Source organism: Penicillium atrosanguineum (genome assembly GCF_028827265.1).
Source record: "Penicillium atrosanguineum strain IBT 20685 chromosome Unknown utg000003l_segment0_segment0, whole genome shotgun sequence".
NCBI lineage: Eukaryota > Fungi > Ascomycota > Eurotiomycetes > Eurotiales > Aspergillaceae > Penicillium > Penicillium atrosanguineum.
The window spans coordinates 2706200-2727995 of NW_026623135.1; the positions used below are offsets into that span (position 1 = coordinate 2706200).

A 21796-nucleotide genomic window follows, 5' to 3' on the forward strand; every position below is an offset into this window, starting at 1 on the left:
ATTAATTTCAAGGGGCAATACTCCGCCGTCCGAGTAGGACTAGACGACTGTCGGTCCAAACTGGCTACCGTTCCCAACTAGGCAGCAGCCACAAGTGATCAACCGAAGCCACAGGACAACAAAATTTGAAATAAAACCAGGTTACAGTGATATGTTGGTTGTCTTCAGTAATGACGAGGTAACTTCAGTTTCTTTACCACGAGTTGTATGATAACGAATAGGGTGTAGCGTGGTTTACAGATCGAGAGCTAGGATCTAGATTCCATGTATTTAATTTGTCACCGGAAGTATCTTTTATTCTTCCGCTGAGTTCTCATCCCCATGGTAGTTTACCCCGCGATTAGGTGATTGATCAAGCTGACTAAGGAGCCAAATTTCTCGGTCTCCTGGTATATTCACAGAAGTAGATATTATGTTACTTCCCTGTCTGGCCTCATAATCACTGGTAGTTACGCAGCTCTAGTATACCTTGCCCTTACCTGTGTCGCGTTGAAAGAAAGCCCCTCATTAACGATGAGAGACTTGGAGACTTCGATATAGAGTGAGTATTGAAGGTAATGACCAAGGACTTTTTTTTCACGTAAGTATATACACCTGGATTTGATAGTTCTTCAGTCTAACATTATTCTCGTTATAAGTAATAAGGGTAACGCTATGTAAACGCTACGCTATGCGACGTAATGTAAATGAGACCACATCTCTCATCTCACAGCTTACTCTCTCTCCTCTTCAGAACCGCAATGACACACCACCGCTGCCAATTCTCAGGGCCCTCGTCCTCCCGCACGGGAACCCACTCCCGCCGAATCTCTCTACCTTCCTCGTCCATCGAGACTAGATCCCTCTCAAAGATCTGCTCAATCTCAAGCCCGTTCTCGAGTGCAATCATAAAGAAGCGCGCCACGATCCCCCCGACCCGTGTGGAGCCCAGCCACACTCTGAGACTACCCAGAGGCTGAAAAACACGGCGCCTGGAAATACTGTGCAGATGCATGGGCCTGGTAAATGTTACACGCAAAGGCTCCGTGCTGAATAATACTAAGGGTAATTGTTTAGTATCACCATCGAGTACGTGGCCTGGAACTCTTTGAATCGAGCTTTCCGCGCCCAAATGGGGTGGAAGAGTGACACCGAACGGGGTCGGTGACAGGCCTCTTGGATTGGCCGCGCGGACAGGGATCCTCGCGCCCAGTTAGGGGTGAAAGAGCGGCACCTAACAGGGATGCAGCGAGCGATTGGGATAGCCTAGGCTCCAAGCCATTGGCGCAGTGATCGCCCGTCGTTTCGCGAAGCTGGGTGAATAACTCGCAAAACGTAGTGAGTTCTATTCTCCGGTACCGTTATTCAAGTTCATTCCGGAGGTCTCCAGTCCCGTGACATGAATGCTGATGTGGGCTTACCACCCCCAGAAGGTGCGGTTCCACCAAGGGGTGGATATCCGCCGTAATGGGTTTGGCGTACCTGAACAAGCAGTCAGGACGCTGAAGGTCGCCCGACACCAGATCCCACACCTGCCTGGCTTTCAAATAGGAGGTCATGAGACGTTTCCAGGTCGCGAAATTGTCGCTTCCTATCAGAGGCTCGATGGCTGTGACGGCTCGGTCGGCCGAGTCGTGGACCAGAGCAGATATAGTGGTTGGTGACTGCGAGAGCGAGGTCGATATATAATCAACTTGGTTCTTTGTATAGGGGAACAGATAGAGAATAATTCATTTGAAGAACGAGTAGACTATAAAGGCTAATTGAACACCTTGTGAACGAATAATCTATACCATATTGCTCTATAACGCCACCTCCCCTGGGGACACATTCCCCTTAACTGGGACCCACTCGGGATAAGGCGACCCCGCAGGATTGCATCTATGTGGTTTAGAGGACCGAACGTCTAAGTTATCAACATGTTTTCCAAATACCAGGGCATTGGCTATGATAGTGGGAAGGGAAAGAGAAATTAGAGGGTCAATTTTAGCTTTGCGATCAGAATAGATTTGTAGATAACCGCCCTTGAGGCGGAATCTGCACTCCAGGCCATTATATCTAAGACGGAAGGCAACGCCAATCCCAGAACCACAGGCTGAAAATTATTTGTAACCATCCCCGCCATCTCTGCTGATAACCCTCACGATTCATATCAACTATAGCCACCAACCCGGTATTTATTGGCAAGATAGTTACAGATCGACTAAGGTCAGGCGTATGTGCGGCATTTTCGCTATTGGTTCATATTACTGCAGTGTGCTTGCGGAGACCTATTATCTGCGTACGGAGAAACCGGAAAGGCCGACGATGACGACAATTGGGGTCCAAGGAATCTGTGAACAAGCAATCGAGAGTAGAGCTGTACCACCAGGGGCTGATCCCCATTTACATTGCCAAAGCTATACGTAACGACAAGGTAACATTTGCTCTCAGATACACGCGTGTCTCATAATAATATTGGTGACGTCAGTCTCGCTACAAGCACTATTGCGAAACAGGTAGTCATAAGCAGATCAACCTGCCCTATAGGATTTACTTGCCTCCAAATGATATCGCATAAATAAGAAGCTTTTTGGTATTCCAATCTATCTGCGAGTTTTCAAGCAGACTAGAAATTCATAGTTAGTTTCAGGAGTATTGAAGCATACAGTCACGTTAGAACCAGAATTTTCCAGCTTTTCGTGATGCTTCGGTCTGGCTAGATGAGCCGGGGCTCCGATATAGGGGCGGACTTGGCGGCACTAGGTTCTGGCGAATAGAGATAGCCATTACCTGCCGTATTCATAGGGTCGCAATTAGGTGGACTGGGCGGCCCCAGCTCGGCTATTTTAATCCATGCAAGTGTGAGATCATAAACAATGTAATATAATGATCTGGGTATACTCACAGGAGGCGTAGAGCCTTGTTTCAAACTCTACAGTTTGTCTCAAGGAGAATTAGATTTCTCGAATTTACTATTATAGAATATAACGAGACTAATGAGGTTTGGTGGTATTTGGAGCTATCTGGTAACCTTCGTTGAATAAATAAATGCACGTTTGAAACTCAATGTACTCGGACGAGTCCTGGATATGAGATATGAAACAGATACACTTCCAGGAGACTCCGCGTTGACAACTAGGAATACAGCTAGCACAATGATCGATAGGATGTTGTCTATATCAGGAACAATATTTGAGGGAAATGGGGCAGAGCATGCATGAGAAGGGCTCGACTCTGACAAGATATATCTGCCCCCATCGAGTCAAGACTGAAGGAATTCGACACGAGTTGGTTCTTCGAATTGAACCAGTGGCTTCAATCAAACTAGCCCCCAAATATTACGCAAACCTGAACAGTAACTCTCCACATGGATGAGGAGATCAAGATGACCTAGTATACTCGGACAAAAGCGTCTTGGCATGTAGGGTAATCTGATAGGCTCTCGCAATACTACCTACTTATGGAAAAGATCAACAGGTCCGTTAATAGAAAGAAACAATTATATAAAGGGCATCAACATGAGCCCTTCAAGTCCTTCTCGTTCCAGTTTCTCAAGACAATCTAGTTTACCAAGACCAGTGGATTCAAACTTCTTCATCGAGAGACCCCATTCAAGATGATCATGTACAACATTGTTCCGGCTATGCTGCTTGCAGCCACCAGTATTCCATCAGCTATGGCGGCTCAGTGCTCCGCTGTCGGCTATTGGTCCACCAACTCGGCCGGCGCTGGAGACGGTGGCACTACCGTTAGCAGTGGCAAGGGCGTCACTCTCTTAGATCCAGATGGAAATGATATTGGCGCATACGAAGGTGATTATTCGCCCTGCGCTGACCTCCTCACCTGGAGCTCCGACTATTTGGACGACACTTTTTCCTGGGGTGCCAACTGTGACACGAGCGGTTTCACGTAAGTCAATGCCCGACTTTTATGTCATTTGTGAGCATTAAAAAAGAAACTAACATACATATTTAACAGTGAGTGCCATGGCGCGTACGGTACTCAGACCCACATTGACGGCGAGGAACCCACGAGTGGCACCAACTTTTATGGACTTGGGATTTCTGTTTCGTCTGGCTGTGTGGTTCTGTTCGATTGTTAGAGCCAGACGTTGGTTTCTGATTTGATTATGCGTTTATTGTATATATTTTATCTTTTCCACGGGTCTCTAATCGGGGTTTCCGACAGAATTTAGATTCAAGGCCATTTAGTATTGTATTCCGCGCACTGCTTCATTCTGCCAGGCAAATTATGTATTGAATCGGTCAGATAAAAGTGTAAGGATAGGTCGGCCATTGTTTCTGTCACTTCGTGAGTCCAACCGCAAAACTTGAACTTCTGAATGGAAATTGCTGTGGTCTTTATAGGTCAAATTTAGACGGCCAATGAAGGTGGTTTAATGGAGTGGTGATAACGGAGTGATCTAACGGTGTGGTCAAACTAGACATTGACATAACCCATGGGTTGCGAAGAAACCATTCATGCCAAGTGGGGCATTTAATGCAATTTATTTAGAATTTAAGGTAACAGGGTAGTAAATTTTTAGATAAAAGGTATTCAGGTATTTAAAGTGAGACTCTGGAGGTGGAAAGGTGTGTATTGCTGGGTAAGGGTACGAAAGTATAGAAATATGCCTTAAAGGCCGATGCCGTATGGCAGACAAAGTAGGGTAACGTGACCGTTCGTATCTGTCAGATATAGAAGGCGATCAACCTGATCAGGCGTATTGAAAAACTCTGATTTGTCTTAGCTATGAATCCACCAATTTATAACTATAAGAATAGATATGGAAACAGTATAAACATGCAGGAATAACACTTTTCCCGGTATCCGATGGATTCCATGCCGACACTTTTTTGGGACCTTGGGTGTCAGAATATAAAATGGATATTCCGTTAGAATTGAGGAAAGAAATTATAAGGGTAGTCTCACTCTATGCAGCATTGGTCTATATTCCAACAATTATATAAAAAAACAATCATATAGCTTTCTATGCAAATACGACCTTACGAGAAGCTAAAATAAACATAGACTAGGCGTGTTTTAGAATAGAGTTCGAGAAAAAATCGAAGGGAACAAAGAGGTGAAACTGATTTCGAGCGGCTCTGTAACGGCTGTTACTTTATACTAGTAGGATAGTTTATCTCCTATTTTAACGTGGGGATTTAGTTTAAGATCAGACCCAGAAACTAGCTTTTTAAGTCCACAGGCACGTGGTGATGCGGAGATAAAGCGGGCCGACCGTATGCCTATTTAAGCTTCAATTTAACCGTCTACAGAACTCATCAACAACGCCTAAACCGCGAAACCCTGATGAGCTAGTACGTTTGTGAGCTTCACAGGGGTTTATTACGTTCGCACTACACAAGATCTACGAAGAGGAAAAGATTAAATAAATTTTCTCTGTTTCAGTTCGATAAAAGGGAGAGAAAAAAGCAAACGCAAGAAAATGGCAAGATCGCAGCTTCTGCGAGCGATTTGCGAACGAAGAGATGATAGAGTAGTGAAGAAATCGGAAAGGAAAAAAAGAAGCGGTGGAAGCTGCGGACAGAGAACGGACGAAAGGGGCATCACGCCCACGAAACTCAACTATTAAGAGTTGGGTTGAGACTAAGGCAATAGTCGAACAGGAAGGGAGATACTAGAGAGCAGAGAAACTTGTAACACCATTGAGAGCAGCAGAGACACCCAGGCGTCAAAGGCAAGCTTTTGTTGGGCAGAGCATCGCTGAATCTGATGTTGCAAGATGACTGTCAACTGAGTCGTGACAATTGACTCGGTTTAGTGTCATGGAGTGAGATTTCAGTCGCCATGTTTCTTGCTGGAAGGGTTGTATGGCTCGAGACCCTTGGCCTTAGGCTTGGGTCTCAGACTAGACTGGCTTTTGGCGCTCAGGGCAATAGACTGAGTGGAGCTAGTAGTGGAAGCGATTTTACCGGTAGACGTGTTCTGGTTCTCAAGCAGCACGGCCCGTCTGAGGTCATCCTGTCGCTGGGACCACACACTCATAGGGACTGGGGCAGGACCAAGGACCCGAGGAGGAGCGCGCGGTAGACTTAAATCATTGAAGTCCGTGGTGTTGGGAGCTTGCCGCTGAGACTGGGTTGCTGTCTTGGTCGATAGGTTGTACGGCTCGAGACCCATGGCTTTGGGTCTTGGACTAGACTGACAATGTGTGTCCGTGGGAGTGAACCAGGAGGAGTTAGCAACAAAAGTAACGCTACCAGCCGACGAGTTTCGGTTTTCACGCCGGGATGCCTGATTGAGATCACCCAGTTGCTGGGATATCATCTTCACAGGACCCAAGGCAGGACCAAGAGCCCGTGAAAGAGCACGAGGTGAGCCCAAATTATTCAGGGCCGTAGAGGCAGGAACTTGCTGTTGACCCTGAGTTTGTGCGGGCTGCGTCGCAGCAGGTTCGGAGGTAGTACGTGGAACCTTAGTCCTGGGTTCCCACTTCTCTGGGTGTTCCCAGACAGAATGATGACGATGCAAATATTGTGACTCTAGGGAAGCGCATACACCAATCACTTTCGACTTGGAATTCTCGATTTCGTGATGCTTGAGCCGTGGCTCTGCCCATCGAGAGTGACGCAAGGTCCCAACGATCCTGGGCCCATCGACAGGCGTAGGAACAGCAGGAAGCTTAGGGATAGCGGCATTCACACGAGTGGGGGACTCTGAAACACGCAATCTCTCAAAGCCAGAAGTGAAATAAGCATGCTTTCCTTTATCAGGCGACAAGAGCGAAGGCGAAGGAATATCGCGAGCTTTGCTCTTCTTAGATGCTCCAGATAAGGGAGTATCACCTGGAGAACGGTAGCTATTGAAGAGAGGTTGATAAAGAGACTGACACGTGGTTGAGGAGTGAATATCGCGGACGGCGTTCTTGTGCTCCTGGCCTATGCAGGCAATAATTGAGAAAAGGTTGCTTTGGAGCGAGGCGTTCTCAGTCGTAGGCACCAAAGGGGTAGGGAAAAAGAATGGATTATCTCCGACTGGAATGAGTTTCTCATCACAATGAGAGGCAACAAAAATACTGCTTCCAAACGCGGGTGTCGCAGGAGGACCGTTGTCACGAGAGTGTGATTCACCGAGGATACTTTTTTCAAGCGCAGAATTGCCACGAGCACGATTGAAGTCAAGAGCCTCAGCCCAGATCGCAGCTCCAATTTCCGCAGGTGTCTGATTTGGCCTTGCTGGAGTGACAGAAGTCGACCAGTCCAGAAGCGGAGGTTCCTTGAAATCCAAGCCCATCAATTCGGGGTAATCAGAAGTTATTTGTCTCTTTTGGCCTTGCATATGCATTTTGGCCTCACCAGTGTCTTCGAAATCCAGCAAAAGATTCCCTTGTAGGGGCAAATCGGACATGGACTTAGAAAGGTCGGTTTTGCGTGGCTGACGAGAGGTCGGCACCAACATTCGCCGCGGCGGAGGAGTTGTAGACTGGCAAGAAATTTCAAGGGCGGACGCGTTGCTGGTAGCTGAGTCCAAAGTGGGATCTCCTGTAGCTCTATTTTGAGCGATAGGCTGAGAAGTCTGAGGAATAGAGTGAGAAATAGGCTGAGGTGTAGGCTGAGGTACGGACTGATGAAGATCAGGCTGGATCAAGACTGGAGAACTCTGAGCGGGCAGCGTAACAGACTGAGAATGCCGAGAAGCAGACCGAAGTGGCGTCCAAACGACACGAGGGGACCGAGAAGAAGACCGGATGGGTCGAGAGGTAGACTGAACCGGCTTGGGTGGTGTCCGGGTGCCAGGAGGTGGAACCGCTAGGTGGCCATGCTGTCGAAGATTGTCCAGAAAAACCTGCGGGCTTGAGATATTGCTTGCCCAGTTTCCAATCTTTCTGCGAGACGTGGTATCAGCCCGGCTTCTCACTGCTTCGACCCCAGGTCCCTGCGGGGCATGGTCATGGCCATGGCCGCGTGCTTCAAGAGAGCCACCTCCTTGAGAAGACGACTTGGATGAACTATCGTGACTCTTCGCAATATGTTCCCTGCCCGATGTAGTTGCATTGTCTGGGGGAGACCGGAGACGAAAATGGCCCGCGACGGGTATGGGACTGGCCCTGGTGGTGACAGGAGTGACGTGACGATGAACATGTGCAGCCTGGGTCCTGGCTCTGGAATTACCACGGGCATGCTTTGCAGATGCATTGCGCGTGGACTCATTGTGAAAGCTTCGGGCTTCCGCAAGACGAGCATTGAGAGCGGCACGATGAGACTGGCCGCCGCCAATGTCTGCGAGTTGTTCGTAGCTTGTTTCTTTGGTCGCAACGATCTTCCCAGCGTCTAAACAAACATAAGTGGATTTCACCAAGAAAGCATGAATTTTCAATGACATACTTGCCCAACCTGCCAGTGCGGTCCGGTTCTGGCTGGCTCTTCTAAAAGCCTCTGTACCAGGAATGTTAGATTCCCGACTCGCTTCAAGGACTTCGTGCTGGACACGATGGATGTTTCGGGGGTCATCTTCAGTGGATAGCCGTTCACGTCGAGCCGTGCCTAGATCATCCTATGCATTTCACACTTAGCAAGACCATGACTAAACCCCAGAGGATTGACAACGTGACATACCATTTGAAGTCGCATCAGACGCTCGTGTTTCGCCGCGTCGGCCGAGCTATTAGGCTGGCCATGAGCAGAATCACCCTGTAGAAACTCATGTTTAGCATAGCGACCGTCAGGCGCACTGCGCAGACTTTTGGGCGACTTGCCATCTGGGATTTTCTAGGGCGTTCATCAATGGGCCCGACAGAGCCCTGTCCGGGACTTCGAGGTGACCCATTATCATCCTAGAGAAGGGCATGGTCAGCATGGCGAGAGACAGGAAGCAACGGCGGGGTTACACGATGATAACATACTGTCTGACGGCCACGACGGCGGTCTTGCTTTTGCTTCTTTGATTTGAACATTCCCAAACAGCCCCGTGCTTGAAAAGGTGAAACGAAAAGACTGCGGGGGAGGATCAGTTTAAGGCAGTCTCCAGGAAGGAAGCCACGGCCCAGGGATGAAGTTGAAAAACCAATGGTTAGAGTGTCAGGGCACGGATCAGTCTACGGATCCCGAGAATGTCTCTTGGGGGCACGGTGTTCATGAACGATAGCAGACTATGAGCCATCAATGGAAGGGGAAAAGTGAAAAGGCCTTGTTGATGGAAAATAGAGAAGTTTTGGGAGAAGGAAAGGTTCGGTGAGGGAGACGAGAAAGCAAAGTGAAGGTAGAGGCTGAAAGTAGTCGCGAATCTCGGGAATGGATCACGACAAGACTGACGGCAGGAAGCATAGAAAACGTGACCTTGTGACTGTTGGGACCAAGTCGCACTCTTCTCTTTGCCAGAGACAACTTTACCGATCGAGAGTGACGGAAGTATCCGGAAATTCAGAGAGTGCGAATCATTGATGGGGTTCAATATAATATGGACCAAACAAGGTCCAGGTCGGATCTGTCGAGCAGCAACAAGCATTGATAGTGATCACAGTGCTTCCACTCTCATGGACAGAGTGTATCAGCCCCCGCTGGCATAGCACTAGCGACAAGTTGGTTACGTTCACATCTCTAAGGCTTTATCAGTTCATAAACCATTTGAAATAAAATCCAAAAGTATTATTATTTGATGAAGATGTAACCGTGCTTTGAGGTTATCTGGTTTAATAGCTGCCTGAAGTTTGGCTGGTATTTTCTTGACCAGTAAGGTCATTCGAAGTATATGAAATAATACTTCAATGCGCCGAGTTTCCATTAGCATAAATGCCAAATGACATAAATTTTCGATAAATTGAATATCAAATAGGAAGATGCCCGAAGCTTCTTTGTGTGCATCATGAGATGAATGTCCATTGTTATACGCGCCTTGGGATTAATGTCCGAATTGGGGGAATAAGTTTGAAACTGAGGCAATTGATAATGGTGGCTCCATAAGCACCTATTGATATATGTACAAGGGTATCGTCCCCATCAATGGTGGCTTGAGTCTATGAGTAAGGTAGAAGGACATGGATTGTGTGCATTCAAGGAGCTCCACATGAGCTACCCTCGCCGTCGCCTGTAACAAAGTTTAGCATACGTCCTTTACGTAATGGAAAGGTACCTGAGTGGCCCGCAGGCAACGGCAGACTTACTTCGAATGATCTTTGCAACAGCTTGCACTACACTCACACCCATGACAACAAGCCCAAATCCAACACATAGATATGCGGGAATCTTTTCTTTCCGAGTAGCACTGCTAAGTTTGATCCAACAGAGCGGAGGGAAGATGTATGCCAGGGCGGCAGCACTAGTTGCACCAATCAATTCGAACACGCTGCCTAGATCACATGTCACCAACGCCAGCACCATTGATGTCACAACCAGAGTCGTTGTAAAAATCAAGTGCCGGTTAGGGTTGAATGGTTCATCTGGGAAGTAGTAAGTTGTCATAACTGATCGACAGACGAATGCTTCCAGTGGAAGGGTAGTGAGCATGTTCAAGCCGAAACATCTTTTGAATATGTCAGCATTGGTACTTTCCACAACTAGACAGCTATTGCTTACAGTCGGGCAATGTTGACCAGGATATTGTCGGCTGGGAAATTATTGAGCACATTTCCTTGAGTCTTCGATCCAAAGGACAAAAATCCCGCGAGGCCCATGGCTAGACACATGCACAAAGAGACTACAGTCGAATAATGTGTGACCTTGGCAAAGCGATCTAGTGTGGGTTTCTTCAGAGATCCATAGATCAGGAGACTGTTGTGGTCTTGGAGGACATTAGTTTTGAAAATTTGAACGTCACGACATGGGCAGGTAACATACGGCAAACAAAGGCTGCATTATATTAGCGCAGTACTCGAAACAACCACAAACGAACATTACTCACCAAAGGAAATCACACCAACGGCCTGGAAGAAGCCCGAGTTCACAATAAGAATGCTCTTGTACTCCCCCCTCGATTCACTTGGCACCCGGAATCCTTGGGTAATGACCGTGACGACGATTACGATCATGCTGACGAGCGCGAGAGCAGATGCTTTCGCCAACTGTGGACCTGTTAGCGGACAATTACAAAACAAAGACAGGAGTAGCTCACTTTGGCAATGTCCCGATAAAGCGAAAGCGGATATGAGACGCAAAGGACAAATAGAACAATCACAGCTCGACGGTCCGTCAGCAGCCACAAGAATGACATGTTGCGCAGCGAGGGAAAGAGGGCGGCGAAAACGTGCGGTATCGTATCACCCACAATGATACAAAACGCGACCATACCACCAAACGCGAACGCCCATTGCGCAATTGATATAGCAATAAGACCACTTCTCCCAAAGCAGTATTGCATAGTAGCCTGGAAGGAGTCCGCTCCACTGAGCTTCGAATTGATCACGATGAGGCGAATAGTCCAATCCACCGTCACAGTCAGCGCTGTCAAGAGCAGAATGCCCATTGTAAGACCCGCTTGACGGAGCGCATACGGCTGACCGATGATACCGGCACCAATAATGCTATTAGCCATGTTCATGAAGGCCATTTTCATCCCGCTTCGAGGTCTCGCGTCTTCAAGGTGATCTTCCGGGAAGAAGTCTTCCGAAGTCGCTAAGGTCACGCTGGGAGCTTCAATATTTGTCAGTAGTGGCACTGATTGTCCCCCGCTGCGATTTCCGGACTCCAAATGCTCATTGAACTCGTAATCTTCTTCGTCGAGCCATTGCGCATCGTCGGGGCTGTAAGCTCGACCATTTGAAAGCTGGTCGTCTTCCTCCTCTGCGGATTCCTCCACAAATCGAACCCTATTGGTAGTCCTGGGCGTACGGCGATGTCCATCTAGAGTAGGCTGTGATATCGAGGATTGGCGCTTGGATCGGGGGCGGTTGAGGGGACCTGGGGAACCGGCCGGATCAGGATGGACGATAAGGCCTTCCTCCTCTTGATCGGTCGGTGATAGCAAGGAAGCCGATTCATGATCATGCTGGTCATTTTGTCCAGTCGGAGGATCATGTTCTCCCTCCTCCAGGGGCATGTTTGACCGCGTGAAGTTAGGAATGAAGGTGGTTGATTGAGGCCAGTTTCATTTAAACACCCACGTGATCGTTATCGTTATCGTTATCGATAAGACAGCTGGAGCCTTTGTTGATCAGCGGCTCCACATCCTGTCACTCGTGCATTTCAACGCGCTCGAGTGGATTCCAAGTAGCTATGAGTTAGACCTTCTACAATGCCTCAGGGCATTTGGATTCTTACCTGTATGTCTGCCCCCGCGAAGTACGGGAGGCTCCAGATTATTGGTCACCTTAGTCAAGCTACATGTAAAGATTAGTGAACATGTAGCCTGACGATCAATTGATATGATGGAGATGGCGAGAATTTTGGTTATATAAACTTATTGTATGCGAAATTGCGAGCTCAATGAGGTTTCAAAAACTGCATTAGCCCTGAAGTAGAAATAAATTTACAATCGAACCTCACATTGTAAGTCGACGTCATGGGGTACCCCGGATTCCGGTTGAGCCTCAGGCTTCAACCCCCATCTCAATTAATATTGAACACTTCTCGCGCTTCGCTCGCACTTGACTTTCCGGTTTACCCCAAAACATGGTCAAGCTTGGCGCCTTCATTGAAATTTGCCAACGCTGGAGTGAGAACCGAATTGTGACCAACTGACGGCGAAATGAGCCGGACAGTCGACTTGGGTCGATGTCTCTTCTATGCTAGCGATTCACCACTTCAGCTTCAGCTCTCCGCAATTGCGCATTTCATCCATTCCAGTAAAATCATGTCTATCGAACTACCGGTTAATGCTCTTCAATGGCCCGATCAACCTTCAATCTGGATTGCTGAGGCTCCAGAACTGGAGATCCGGCTCTCCATCGGCATGCACACATGCTTGGAGCTCGCAACATCTGCACTCATCTGCAACTTGTCGGAAATGCTCTGTAACTCCAAGGTACTGAACGTATATCCATGGAATTCTTTACTTACGCTCACACCGTCACAGGTTTGGTCCGACCTAGGGTTTGCCATCGTGCTCAAGGGGCATGGCGATAACACGAATACCGATCTCATCAGAGCCCACTACATCACATTTGGTCTGTGTCGCATTCCCATAACCTCCAATATCACAAAAGGGCGGGCTCTGCCCGTTGTGCTTCTGAACCCTCCCGATCCACATGTTCCACCCTGTGTGCCGACAATTTCCTTGGCGACAATCGATATATACGCGGAGTACAAATACCCACAAGGGAAACAAAATATTCACAGACGGACACATCCCCACGTTGAACACATGAGTCAACTTGAATGGCTCTTCCCTTCTGCAGAATGCTACTATCCAATGCACCCGGAAAAATTTGAAGAGGCCGCGTGTTCATTGTCTTCTCGCGAGCCTGGGAAGGCTTTTGTCAGACAAAACACTCTCTTCCCAAACGATGGAGTGAGATCACCATCGCCGCAGCATGAATCAATTGACAACTTAGCCGAGGCCATGCTTCGACTCATTGACTTCGGCCTTCGAAAATTGATCATTTCCTCTACAGCAAGAGATCGCCAAATCAAGCTTGGTGATAAGAACACCCTTGTGAGCTTATCCGACTTGGCCCCTGCAGTTTTTAACCCGGACTATCGCGAGGTAAGCTTAAGGTTTTATCACGTGCGAAAACCTGAGATCTAACCATGTGCAGGCAATACATCAACGAGCAGCATCAATCTCAATCATCTCCAAAGCTATGACATCCATGCTTTTAAGCAGCATGAACCCCATAATACAAAGCAAACTTTCTTCCATGCTCCAACAATCAAATGATTTTAACGAAAAAACTGTTCCACCAGAGCCGCGTGTACCGAGCCTGAAATCCACCATCCACTCATCTTTATGGCGTATCGCGCAGCGAAGGACCCGCAGACCTAAAGCGTATGAAGAGTGCAGGCCGTTTTTTACCCCGGAGCCTAACTTACCACAACATTACCCAGATGCCGCTACAAGCATGGATTTTGGAGAATCTACATTGCCTCACAGTGATCCCCTCGACTTGGACAATTCCAATCTCAACACTACTGAACAAGACCACATGGAGTACTTCCTCGAAAACGATACCCTACTCCTGAAGACCTCCAGTGAATCATCTTTCGAGGGCCTCGATGAGTCCACGCCAGCAACTCAGAACGACAACTCCGAAAGGTGCGAGCCTTACCTTTTGGAGTACAGAGACACCGACATGCTTTTTCTTGACCATGAAATTATTGATACCTGCGAGTAGACTTGATGGCGGATATGATGACTACTCATGTGAAAATCAATATCCAATGGACTGGCAGTTTAGGTAATCTTTATTCTACTCAACGTTTACTCGAGAAATGATACTACTTTTTCATCACTTATTCTTATATCATATAGTATGGCAAAGGCGGTGGTATAACCTTGATAAGAGACCCAACTACGACTGCTTTATTGATCTGATGTAGAAAAGATAGTATATGGCACTCACACTGAGAGCTTCGACGCTGAGGTTTTGATTCAAGGTTGGAGCAAGCTCAGAAAGGGTTGAAAATGCATCTATCCTGGTACATGGTAGTTAGACGCATTGTCATATCCATCTCGCGGCAACTTACATTAAATCTTCGTCAGCTTCGGGATCGCGCACGGGGAAACTCTGCAGCTTCCGAAGCCAACCAAAGTCCTTTGCCCTTCATCACGGAGTCGTATTCTCTCTTTCTCAAGCTTCGCGCTCTTTGTCTGTTTGTCAGATAGCAGCGTCTTCAGATTTGAGCCAAAAGCCTTCATTTCGTCGATCATCTTTTTTTTCTCCTTGAGGTTTTCCTGAACAAAAGTAACATCACGACAGCCTTCTTCGTTCCTTCAGAATGACCCGCCTGTAGATTCTTCGGCTCGCTTTTGAGACCGATAATCTGCTCAGCAAGCTCGTTGAGATCCATATGCTCTGCTTCAAGAATTTTGAGGGAACCATTATTTTCTTCAATATCTTTTTACAACTATTTTTCTTTCAATCATGGCTGGAATAAAATCATCCTTTGGCGACCCGCTGCCGGCGCTGGCCGTCTCAAACAAGCCGGAAGATACTCTATCATCTGAAGAATGGAAGCACCGCTTACCCTATACCATAAAATCCCCCCACAAATGGCGTGGCCATTGCCAATGCCAGAAGACTCCAATTTCACTGCAATCCAAGACCGAACATCTTAGTGGAGTTGTTCCAAGCACTATATCGACTGTCAGTGTATACAAAACCTCCGCACATGGAAAAAAAAAAAAAAAAAAAACTTACGCCTCGCAGACTTCTTCAACAGAGATCCCCTTGACCTGAGCGATAACGTGCGCAACACGAGCAATAGCAACAGGCTCGTTACGGCCCTTCACCATCATGCCCTTCTGCCATTTCTCCTTTTTGACAGACTTGGGCAGCTCAGGAGCACCCTCGAGGAACTTCGCCGACGCATGCGACGGCCGGATCTCACACTACAACACCGGGTCAGCTGGGGGATATGCAAAGCACGGCAATGGATATAAAACATACCCATGGGCCGTCAGTCTCAATCTGAAGCCTTTCCAAGGGAATTGCCTTAATGACGTCTAGATTCTCCTGGGTCTTCATGCTGCAGCCGTTAACACCGATATCAAGACCCAGCGCAATGAGGCGCTCCATCTCTTCCATCGTTCCAGTAAAACTATGGACGAGGCCGCCTTTGGGGAGTTTATCAAGTCTCGAGGCAATTAACCGTTCAAAGTCATCACTAGCAGCACGGGAATGGAGGAAGAGTGGCATCTGGATCTCCACGGCCAGGTCCAGCTGTGCCTCGAAATACTTCAGTTGTGGCTCTTTGGCGCTGTGGAAGAGGCGATCATAATCAAGACCGATCTCGCCAAATGCAACCGCAAGTCCGGCATCCTTCGACTCGATGGCCATTTTTCGGAGCTCGTCGATCATCTTTGATGGACCTTCTGGGTACTCATCGAAAAGTTTAGCCTGGCAGGGATGTACACCTACTGTGGCATAACAGAAGCCGGCTGTAGTTAAGACGGTCAGTGGGCTATCTTAGTCAAAATGCAAAGAGAAACTCACGATATTTCCGCGCAATATTGATAGCTTCCTCGGATTCGACAAGGTCGGATCCAGTTACCATGAACTTTTCACAACCGACATCCTTGGCGCGCTGGATGACATCGTCAAGGTCGGCTTCGTGAGCTTGCTTTCCATGGTATGTTCCAGCGAACATGGGATCGCTCAGGTTGATGCCGATCTAAATTATCAAATTTGTCAGAGGTTGAAATTTGCGGATCGGGGGCAAGACATACATCGACATATCGGAGTGGCTTGAGGGAGTCACACATGTTTGCGGACATCTTTTTGTTTGCAATCGAAGAAAAACCCCTTCTGGTGTTGCAGCCTGAATAAGGACGCAAATGACAAACGAGAGTGTTTTCTCGCGCGATTCCTGAGGCAACAATTAGCGAGATATTACAAGCGCCATGGCGGGATATCAGGGATCGAGAGCGAGCTAAATAGCAAAATCAAGTTCTGCCATACTCTCCACCTACCTAACCGGCTTAAATTTTTGAAGTTCCAGAGTCTCGAGATGAGAGATGTATCTTTGATCCCCTTCCTGATGATCGAGTTTTGAAAATCCCCAAAAGTCTTCAGGGCAGAGCCTCGCACAAAGGAAATGAGCATGAGAAAAATGCAGTGTGAAACAGATATGCAGTGTCGTCGAGAGAAGTATGACTCAACACATGCAAGGTTGTATATGCGGCAAACTTTTATGTTGACTCAGGAACTGAAGTTATCAGCCGCACTCAGGGCTTAGCTTCCGGACCTGTGGCTGTGCTATATTACTAAGTTGGCGCTCACTTTCTGCCATGCCAGACCGTCCGGATGACTAATGCCGCGTTCCTCCTCTTTGAAGTGCGTGGCTAGATCATCTACCAGAAATATATTCACACCCGCCTTTCATATTTTCAAAGCCATCCCCTTTCTTGTAAAGAATTTATATATCTGTTAATTTCTGTCTAATATACATGAACTATGTATCGAATGCACCAAATTGATAGTAAACTTCACAATTTGGTATACCACCCGCGTGCCTTCATCACCACCTCTGCGGGACATTGATAGAATAGACCGCTCTATGGGAGCTTGGTCAACAAGGCTCTATGAATCCAACAAAGCTTCACTGGAGCTCTTTAATCAAGCTTCATGCGTATGATATTTGATATACTTGGATATCGCTTGAAAAGTTCGCGCTTTAGAAGCGCTTAGGCCGTTTTAAGGGGGTTCTCGGTTTCGGGATCATAGCCTATTGTAACGGCGGAGGCTCGGAGATAATTTATTAGGAAGAGGCAACCATGGCCCTCATGCTTTGGGAGCTCGGGTTCGAGTTCGGCTTGTTGTATAATTTTGGATAGAGAGTGGAAATTGAACACTGTCAATTGGCTGATGAAAGACCTACGATAAGACTGTACGGGACTCTCGATGACTGGAGACTTGTAGGCCCCCACCCAGGCTAGCTCAATGAGAGGTCATGGCTTGCGAATATTTTGATTCGAACCCTAGCAATGGCGTAGAGTCGGACGGTCTACGACACGCTAATACTAGCGTTCTTTCCAATAGCAAGTTCTCAAACTGACATTAGGATTGAACAGCGAGTCTACCGCACGTGCCCCGAAAATCGAACCAATAGGGCACGTCTAGCTTCCAGCTTACCTATCCATGTAAGAGCAGAATAGTGGCCCGCGTATAAATCCTCGAAGAGATTCTTCCCCCACTTTTTTTTCTTATAAATTGCGCTACCCAACTTGCGTGCTACATTCTTGTCGCACATTTTACTTTCTTACACAAATTCTCTCGAGGCCATTTGTATTACGTGAGTACATATACCGCTGCCACCTCAACATGTGATCATCTTTATGCTCACAAGTTATGCTAAGTAAAGCACCATGGCTGGTAAAGACCGTCTTAATGGCATCTTTAGGCCACTCCAGCTCATCTGGTTATCCATCCAATGTAATTCCTCCCTCCCTACCTGTACTTACCTGTACCAACATACCAACATTCCAAAATAGTGCACTACAAGGCTTTTAAAGAAGCCTTTCGCAAAGACGGTTTCGCCTCTCTTGCATATCCCCAAAGGGTTCGAGAGGCTGCTGTAGCCAAACTGTTTATCACGCACTGTAAGCTTCCCATCCCGAACCCAAATCCCTACATACTAATTATTTTACATAGCCGACGGTTTCATCGCCTATGAAAATACCACCGTTGTCCCCTCCCTTGTCCGCTCCGCTCAAGGCAGAATCCTCGAACTCGGCCCTGGACCAGGCAACCAAATCCAGCGCTTCGTTCCATCCCTCGTAGACTTTATATACGCCGTTGACCCTAATCCTAACTACGGAGACACAATTGCTGCAAAGGTCAAGAAACTTGGTCTCCAGGATAAATACAAGCTTTTAGCGTGTGGCGTTGAAGACAGCGACATTTTGATAATGGAGGGGATTACCGAAGGGAGCATGGACACTGTGCTAAGTATTCAGGTATTGTGCTCAGTGAAAGATGTGAAGAGTGTGATGAGGGCGGTGTGGAAATTGTTAAAACCGGGAGGGAGCTTTGTATTCTGGGAGCATGAGAAGAACCGGGATACTGCTACGGCTATCACACAAGGTACGTATTGATTATCACGTTACGGGTCTTGCTTTGGAAGTTGTATGGAGAGGCTAATATGACAACAGCTTGTTTGAATCCTGCTTGGAGCGGACTTGTCGGGTGTTGTTTGAATCGGGATATCAAGGCGGATATTCTTGCTGCCGGGGAGTGGGAAAACCCTGGTGAAATTGAGGTGGCCGATGAACCGTACAGTTGCTTACCTAGGATTTCGGGTGTGCTTAAAAAGAAAGCTTGATTGGAAGACTGCTTTCATTTTCTTCGCTTTTCTCATTGCTCGCATACTATCCAGGGCATTGATGATCCAAGCATGAAGATGTTCAAGGAATTAGCTGGAAGGGGGTTAGGCTGGGAGTCCTTCACGTCTTGTAGCATCTGTATGATGATTGTGCTGTTATTGAGTACTGTGCGTCACGGTTCAGCATTATGAATACAGGTATAACGCTAGTGCATGAGTAATGCGTGCCAGGGAGAAGTCAATACAATCAATTCTTTCTAGATATCTTTATATTCCATTTTGAAGGTATACCTCTCAATATTTTCGAATGAGTCTAGGAAAATAAGTTACCGCCGCCTATTTAGGTCCACTTAAATTATATTCCCGTTCCAGGCATACGGTATTTGAGGATTTAGTCACGTCGCTGACCCGTGAAATTGAGGACGGAACTAAGGGCTGTAAGCCTAGAAGGATAATAGATCGAATGTTTCCAACGGCCGCCACAAAGCTACTGTTAACGTACAACAGCCAGATTTCCTTGGCCAAAATCGCTATTTGCAAGGGTTCTTTCTTAAACCTCAATTGCTAAGTGTCTACCATGCCGCGGTGCTACGGTAACTATCCAATTGGATGTCATAAACACCTCTTATGTAATCTGGTCACGGACCAGAGCGCTTCACTTACCGACCCGGAGAGAACTCCGTATTTCGGTCGGTGATACCCCGAGTCTGGCCGTCAGGGTCTTGCATCTCACAACTGTGATTGATCGACGATGAGGTTTCAAGGAAGGTGAATGCCGAGCTTCTCGAGAGAAGGTGTTTGGATGGTCGCTATTGAGAAAAACATGGAAGGAAGAGTGTCAAAAACGGTTTAAAGAGCGATGGGGAGATCTGAGATATCGCACATCGTTGCAATACGAAGACAGAGACTAGAATATCTGTCATTTGGGACATGATCGAGTGCCCCCTCGAAAGATCCATTGCGACGAAAGGTGAAGGTAAGTCCGGGGTAAGTCCGGGGGCATTGCCGTAGTGGACCCACGCTGGCCACACGGAGATCGACCGCGATCACAACTTTTTTGGAGAAAGAGGCCCTTGCTGAGTATTTAGTCGTCTCTGGCTGGCTGGTTTTCCCTCCACCCCTCACGCTCTCATTGTTTATCGCCAACAACGTCTGCGTTCGTGTTCCCGTAATTTGGGACGAAAAGCGCAATCAGTGCGATTGAACATATCTCGGACGAGAAGACACAAACGCTCGACCAAATGGCAGACCAGAAACCTCTGTCTGCGAAGTACATTGCAGAACACAGAAGTCCCCAAGACTGCTGGATTGTAGTCGACAACCAGGTCTGGGATGTGACCGACTTTCTGGATGAACACCCCGGCGGATCTACAAGTACGCATCTTCCAATGTTTTCTAAATGCACAAGACTAACCTCATCTTTGAAACGAACAGTCATCTTGAAGTACGCAGGCCGAGACGCGACGAAAGCATACTCAGAAGTCCATGCGCCCAGCGTATTAAAAAACAACCTGAGCGCCGACAAACTCAAAGGCATGCTCGATGAGTCTACAATCGATGAAGACTGGATTAAGCCCCCACCAGGCCAGAACCCAAAGGTGCTTTTGGATAATGAGAAGCCGCCGTTGGGGACCTTGATCAATTCGCATGATTTCGAGGTTGTCGCGTCGAAGACGGCTAATAGCAAGACATGGGCATTTTACTCGAGCGCGGCGACAGATTTGATTACGCGAGATGCTAATAAGTCGTGCTTTGATCGGATATGGTTCCGTCCGAGAGTGCTGAGAAATGTGCGGGAGGTGAACGGTCGTACGAAGATTTTAGGAGGCGATTACAAGCTGCCGCTTTTCGTCAGTCCGGCGGCTATGGCGAAGTTGATTCATTCCGATGGGGAGTGTGCTATTGCGAGGGCTTGTGAAAACAAGGGTATCATGCAGGGCGTGGGTATTTTCGGACTGGACCTTTCAAGGACCAACTGTACTGATGTTTCACCAGATCTCTAATAACTCTTCCTATACCATGGACGAATTGAGGACAGCTGCCCCTTCTGCCGGTTTCTTCTTCCAGTTATATGTCAACCGCGACCGTGAAAAGTCCGCTGCTCTACTTCGCCAGTGTTCAGCAAACCCCAACATCAAAGCCATTTTCGTGACCGTCGACGCTGCTTGGCCTGGCAAGCGCGAAGCCGACGAACGCGTCAAGGCTGACGAGGGTCTATCGGTGCCCATGTCGCCCTCCAAGGCGCAAAACGACAAAAAAGGCGGCGGCCTTGGTCGGGTCATGGCCGGCTTCATCGACCCTGGCCTGACCTGGGAAGATCTAAAGTGGGTGCGACAACACACTCACAAGCCAGTGTGTCTGAAAGGCGTGATGTCCGCCGACGACGCCATGCTGGCCATGAAAGCTGGCCTAGACGGAATCCTACTCAGCAATCACGGCGGCCGCAACCTCGACACCAGCCCGCCGTCGATCATCACCCTCCTCGAGATCCATCGACGATGTCCAGAGGTATTCGAGAAGATGGAAGTCTACGTAGATAGCGGTATCCGCCGCGGGACCGACATCCTCAAAGCCGTATGCCTAGGCGCAACCGCCGTAGGCATGGGGCGAAGCATGTTATTCGCGACAAACTACGGCCAAGAAGGAGTGGAGCATTTGATTGATAGTAAGTGAAGATCCGCATAAGGCGCCATAGACTATTCGAATCTAATTGGACCCACCAGTCATGCAAGATGAGCTGGAAACGGCGATGCGAAACATCGGCATCACATCCCTGGACCAAGCATCGCCTGATTTTGTGCACACAGGCGATATCGACCATCTTGTTCCGGCATCCCGCTCGCACCCATACGCTCGGGCCATAGCTAAAGGGCGAGGAGCCAAGCTTTGATGGGCAGGAAGGTACCCGGGGGGGCGATTGGCAAATAGAAGCGACTGGTCGTAAGATTAGAGTATATATC

General features: G+C 47.9%; 8 protein-coding genes across 8 annotated transcripts; 4 read left to right on the forward strand and 4 right to left on the reverse strand.

Annotated features, from left to right (window-relative positions):
- Positions 1-706: 706 nt before the first annotated feature.
- N7443_004449 (uncharacterized protein) lies at positions 707-889 on the reverse strand (the record flags this gene model as incomplete). The annotated part of the gene is made up of 1 exon (XM_056884505.1): positions 707-889. The coding sequence occupies one exon, from the start codon at positions 887-889 to the stop codon at positions 707-709; it is 183 nt and encodes a 60-aa protein (XP_056742783.1).
- Positions 890-3577: 2688 nt separating this feature from the next.
- On the forward strand, positions 3578-3874 carry N7443_004450 (uncharacterized protein; the record flags this gene model as incomplete). Its single annotated transcript, XM_056884506.1, has 1 exon — positions 3578-3874. One exon carries the CDS (start codon positions 3578-3580, stop codon positions 3872-3874), a length of 297 nt encoding a protein of 98 aa, XP_056742784.1.
- A 1889-nt stretch (positions 3875-5763) lies between these two features.
- N7443_004451 (uncharacterized protein) lies at positions 5764-8878 on the reverse strand (the record flags this gene model as incomplete). The annotated part of the gene is made up of 4 exons (XM_056884507.1): positions 5764-8255; positions 8310-8478; positions 8541-8693; positions 8828-8878. 4 exons carry the CDS (start codon positions 8876-8878, stop codon positions 5764-5766), a joined length of 2865 nt encoding a protein of 954 aa, XP_056742785.1.
- A 1095-nt stretch (positions 8879-9973) lies between these two features.
- Positions 9974-11955, reverse strand: N7443_004452 (putative amino acid transporter; the record flags this gene model as incomplete). Its single annotated transcript, XM_056884508.1, has 6 exons — positions 9974-10008; positions 10085-10443; positions 10497-10701; positions 10758-10769; positions 10822-10981; positions 11032-11955. 6 exons carry the CDS (start codon positions 11953-11955, stop codon positions 9974-9976), a joined length of 1695 nt encoding a protein of 564 aa, XP_056742786.1.
- A 648-nt stretch (positions 11956-12603) lies between these two features.
- Positions 12604-14188, forward strand: N7443_004453 (Asparagine synthase glutamine-hydrolyzing; the record flags this gene model as incomplete). The annotated part of the gene is made up of 3 exons (XM_056884509.1): positions 12604-12879; positions 12931-13560; positions 13613-14188. The coding sequence occupies 3 exons, from the start codon at positions 12604-12606 to the stop codon at positions 14186-14188; spliced, it is 1482 nt and encodes a 493-aa protein (XP_056742787.1).
- A 915-nt stretch (positions 14189-15103) lies between these two features.
- Positions 15104-16290, reverse strand: N7443_004454 (3'-5'-exodeoxyribonuclease; the record flags this gene model as incomplete). The annotated part of the gene is made up of 5 exons (XM_056884510.1): positions 15104-15149; positions 15215-15405; positions 15464-15954; positions 16010-16187; positions 16243-16290. The coding sequence occupies 5 exons, from the start codon at positions 16288-16290 to the stop codon at positions 15104-15106; spliced, it is 954 nt and encodes a 317-aa protein (XP_056742788.1).
- Positions 16291-17880: 1590 nt separating this feature from the next.
- On the forward strand, positions 17881-18836 carry N7443_004455 (class I SAM-dependent methyltransferase; the record flags this gene model as incomplete). Its single annotated transcript, XM_056884511.1, has 4 exons — positions 17881-17947; positions 18007-18114; positions 18167-18598; positions 18667-18836. The coding sequence occupies 4 exons, from the start codon at positions 17881-17883 to the stop codon at positions 18834-18836; spliced, it is 777 nt and encodes a 258-aa protein (XP_056742789.1).
- A 1241-nt stretch (positions 18837-20077) lies between these two features.
- N7443_004456 (FMN-dependent alpha-hydroxy acid dehydrogenase) lies at positions 20078-21726 on the forward strand (the record flags this gene model as incomplete). The annotated part of the gene is made up of 4 exons (XM_056884512.1): positions 20078-20210; positions 20271-20776; positions 20832-21501; positions 21560-21726. 4 exons carry the CDS (start codon positions 20078-20080, stop codon positions 21724-21726), a joined length of 1476 nt encoding a protein of 491 aa, XP_056742790.1.
- Between the last annotated feature and the right edge of the window lie 70 nt (positions 21727-21796).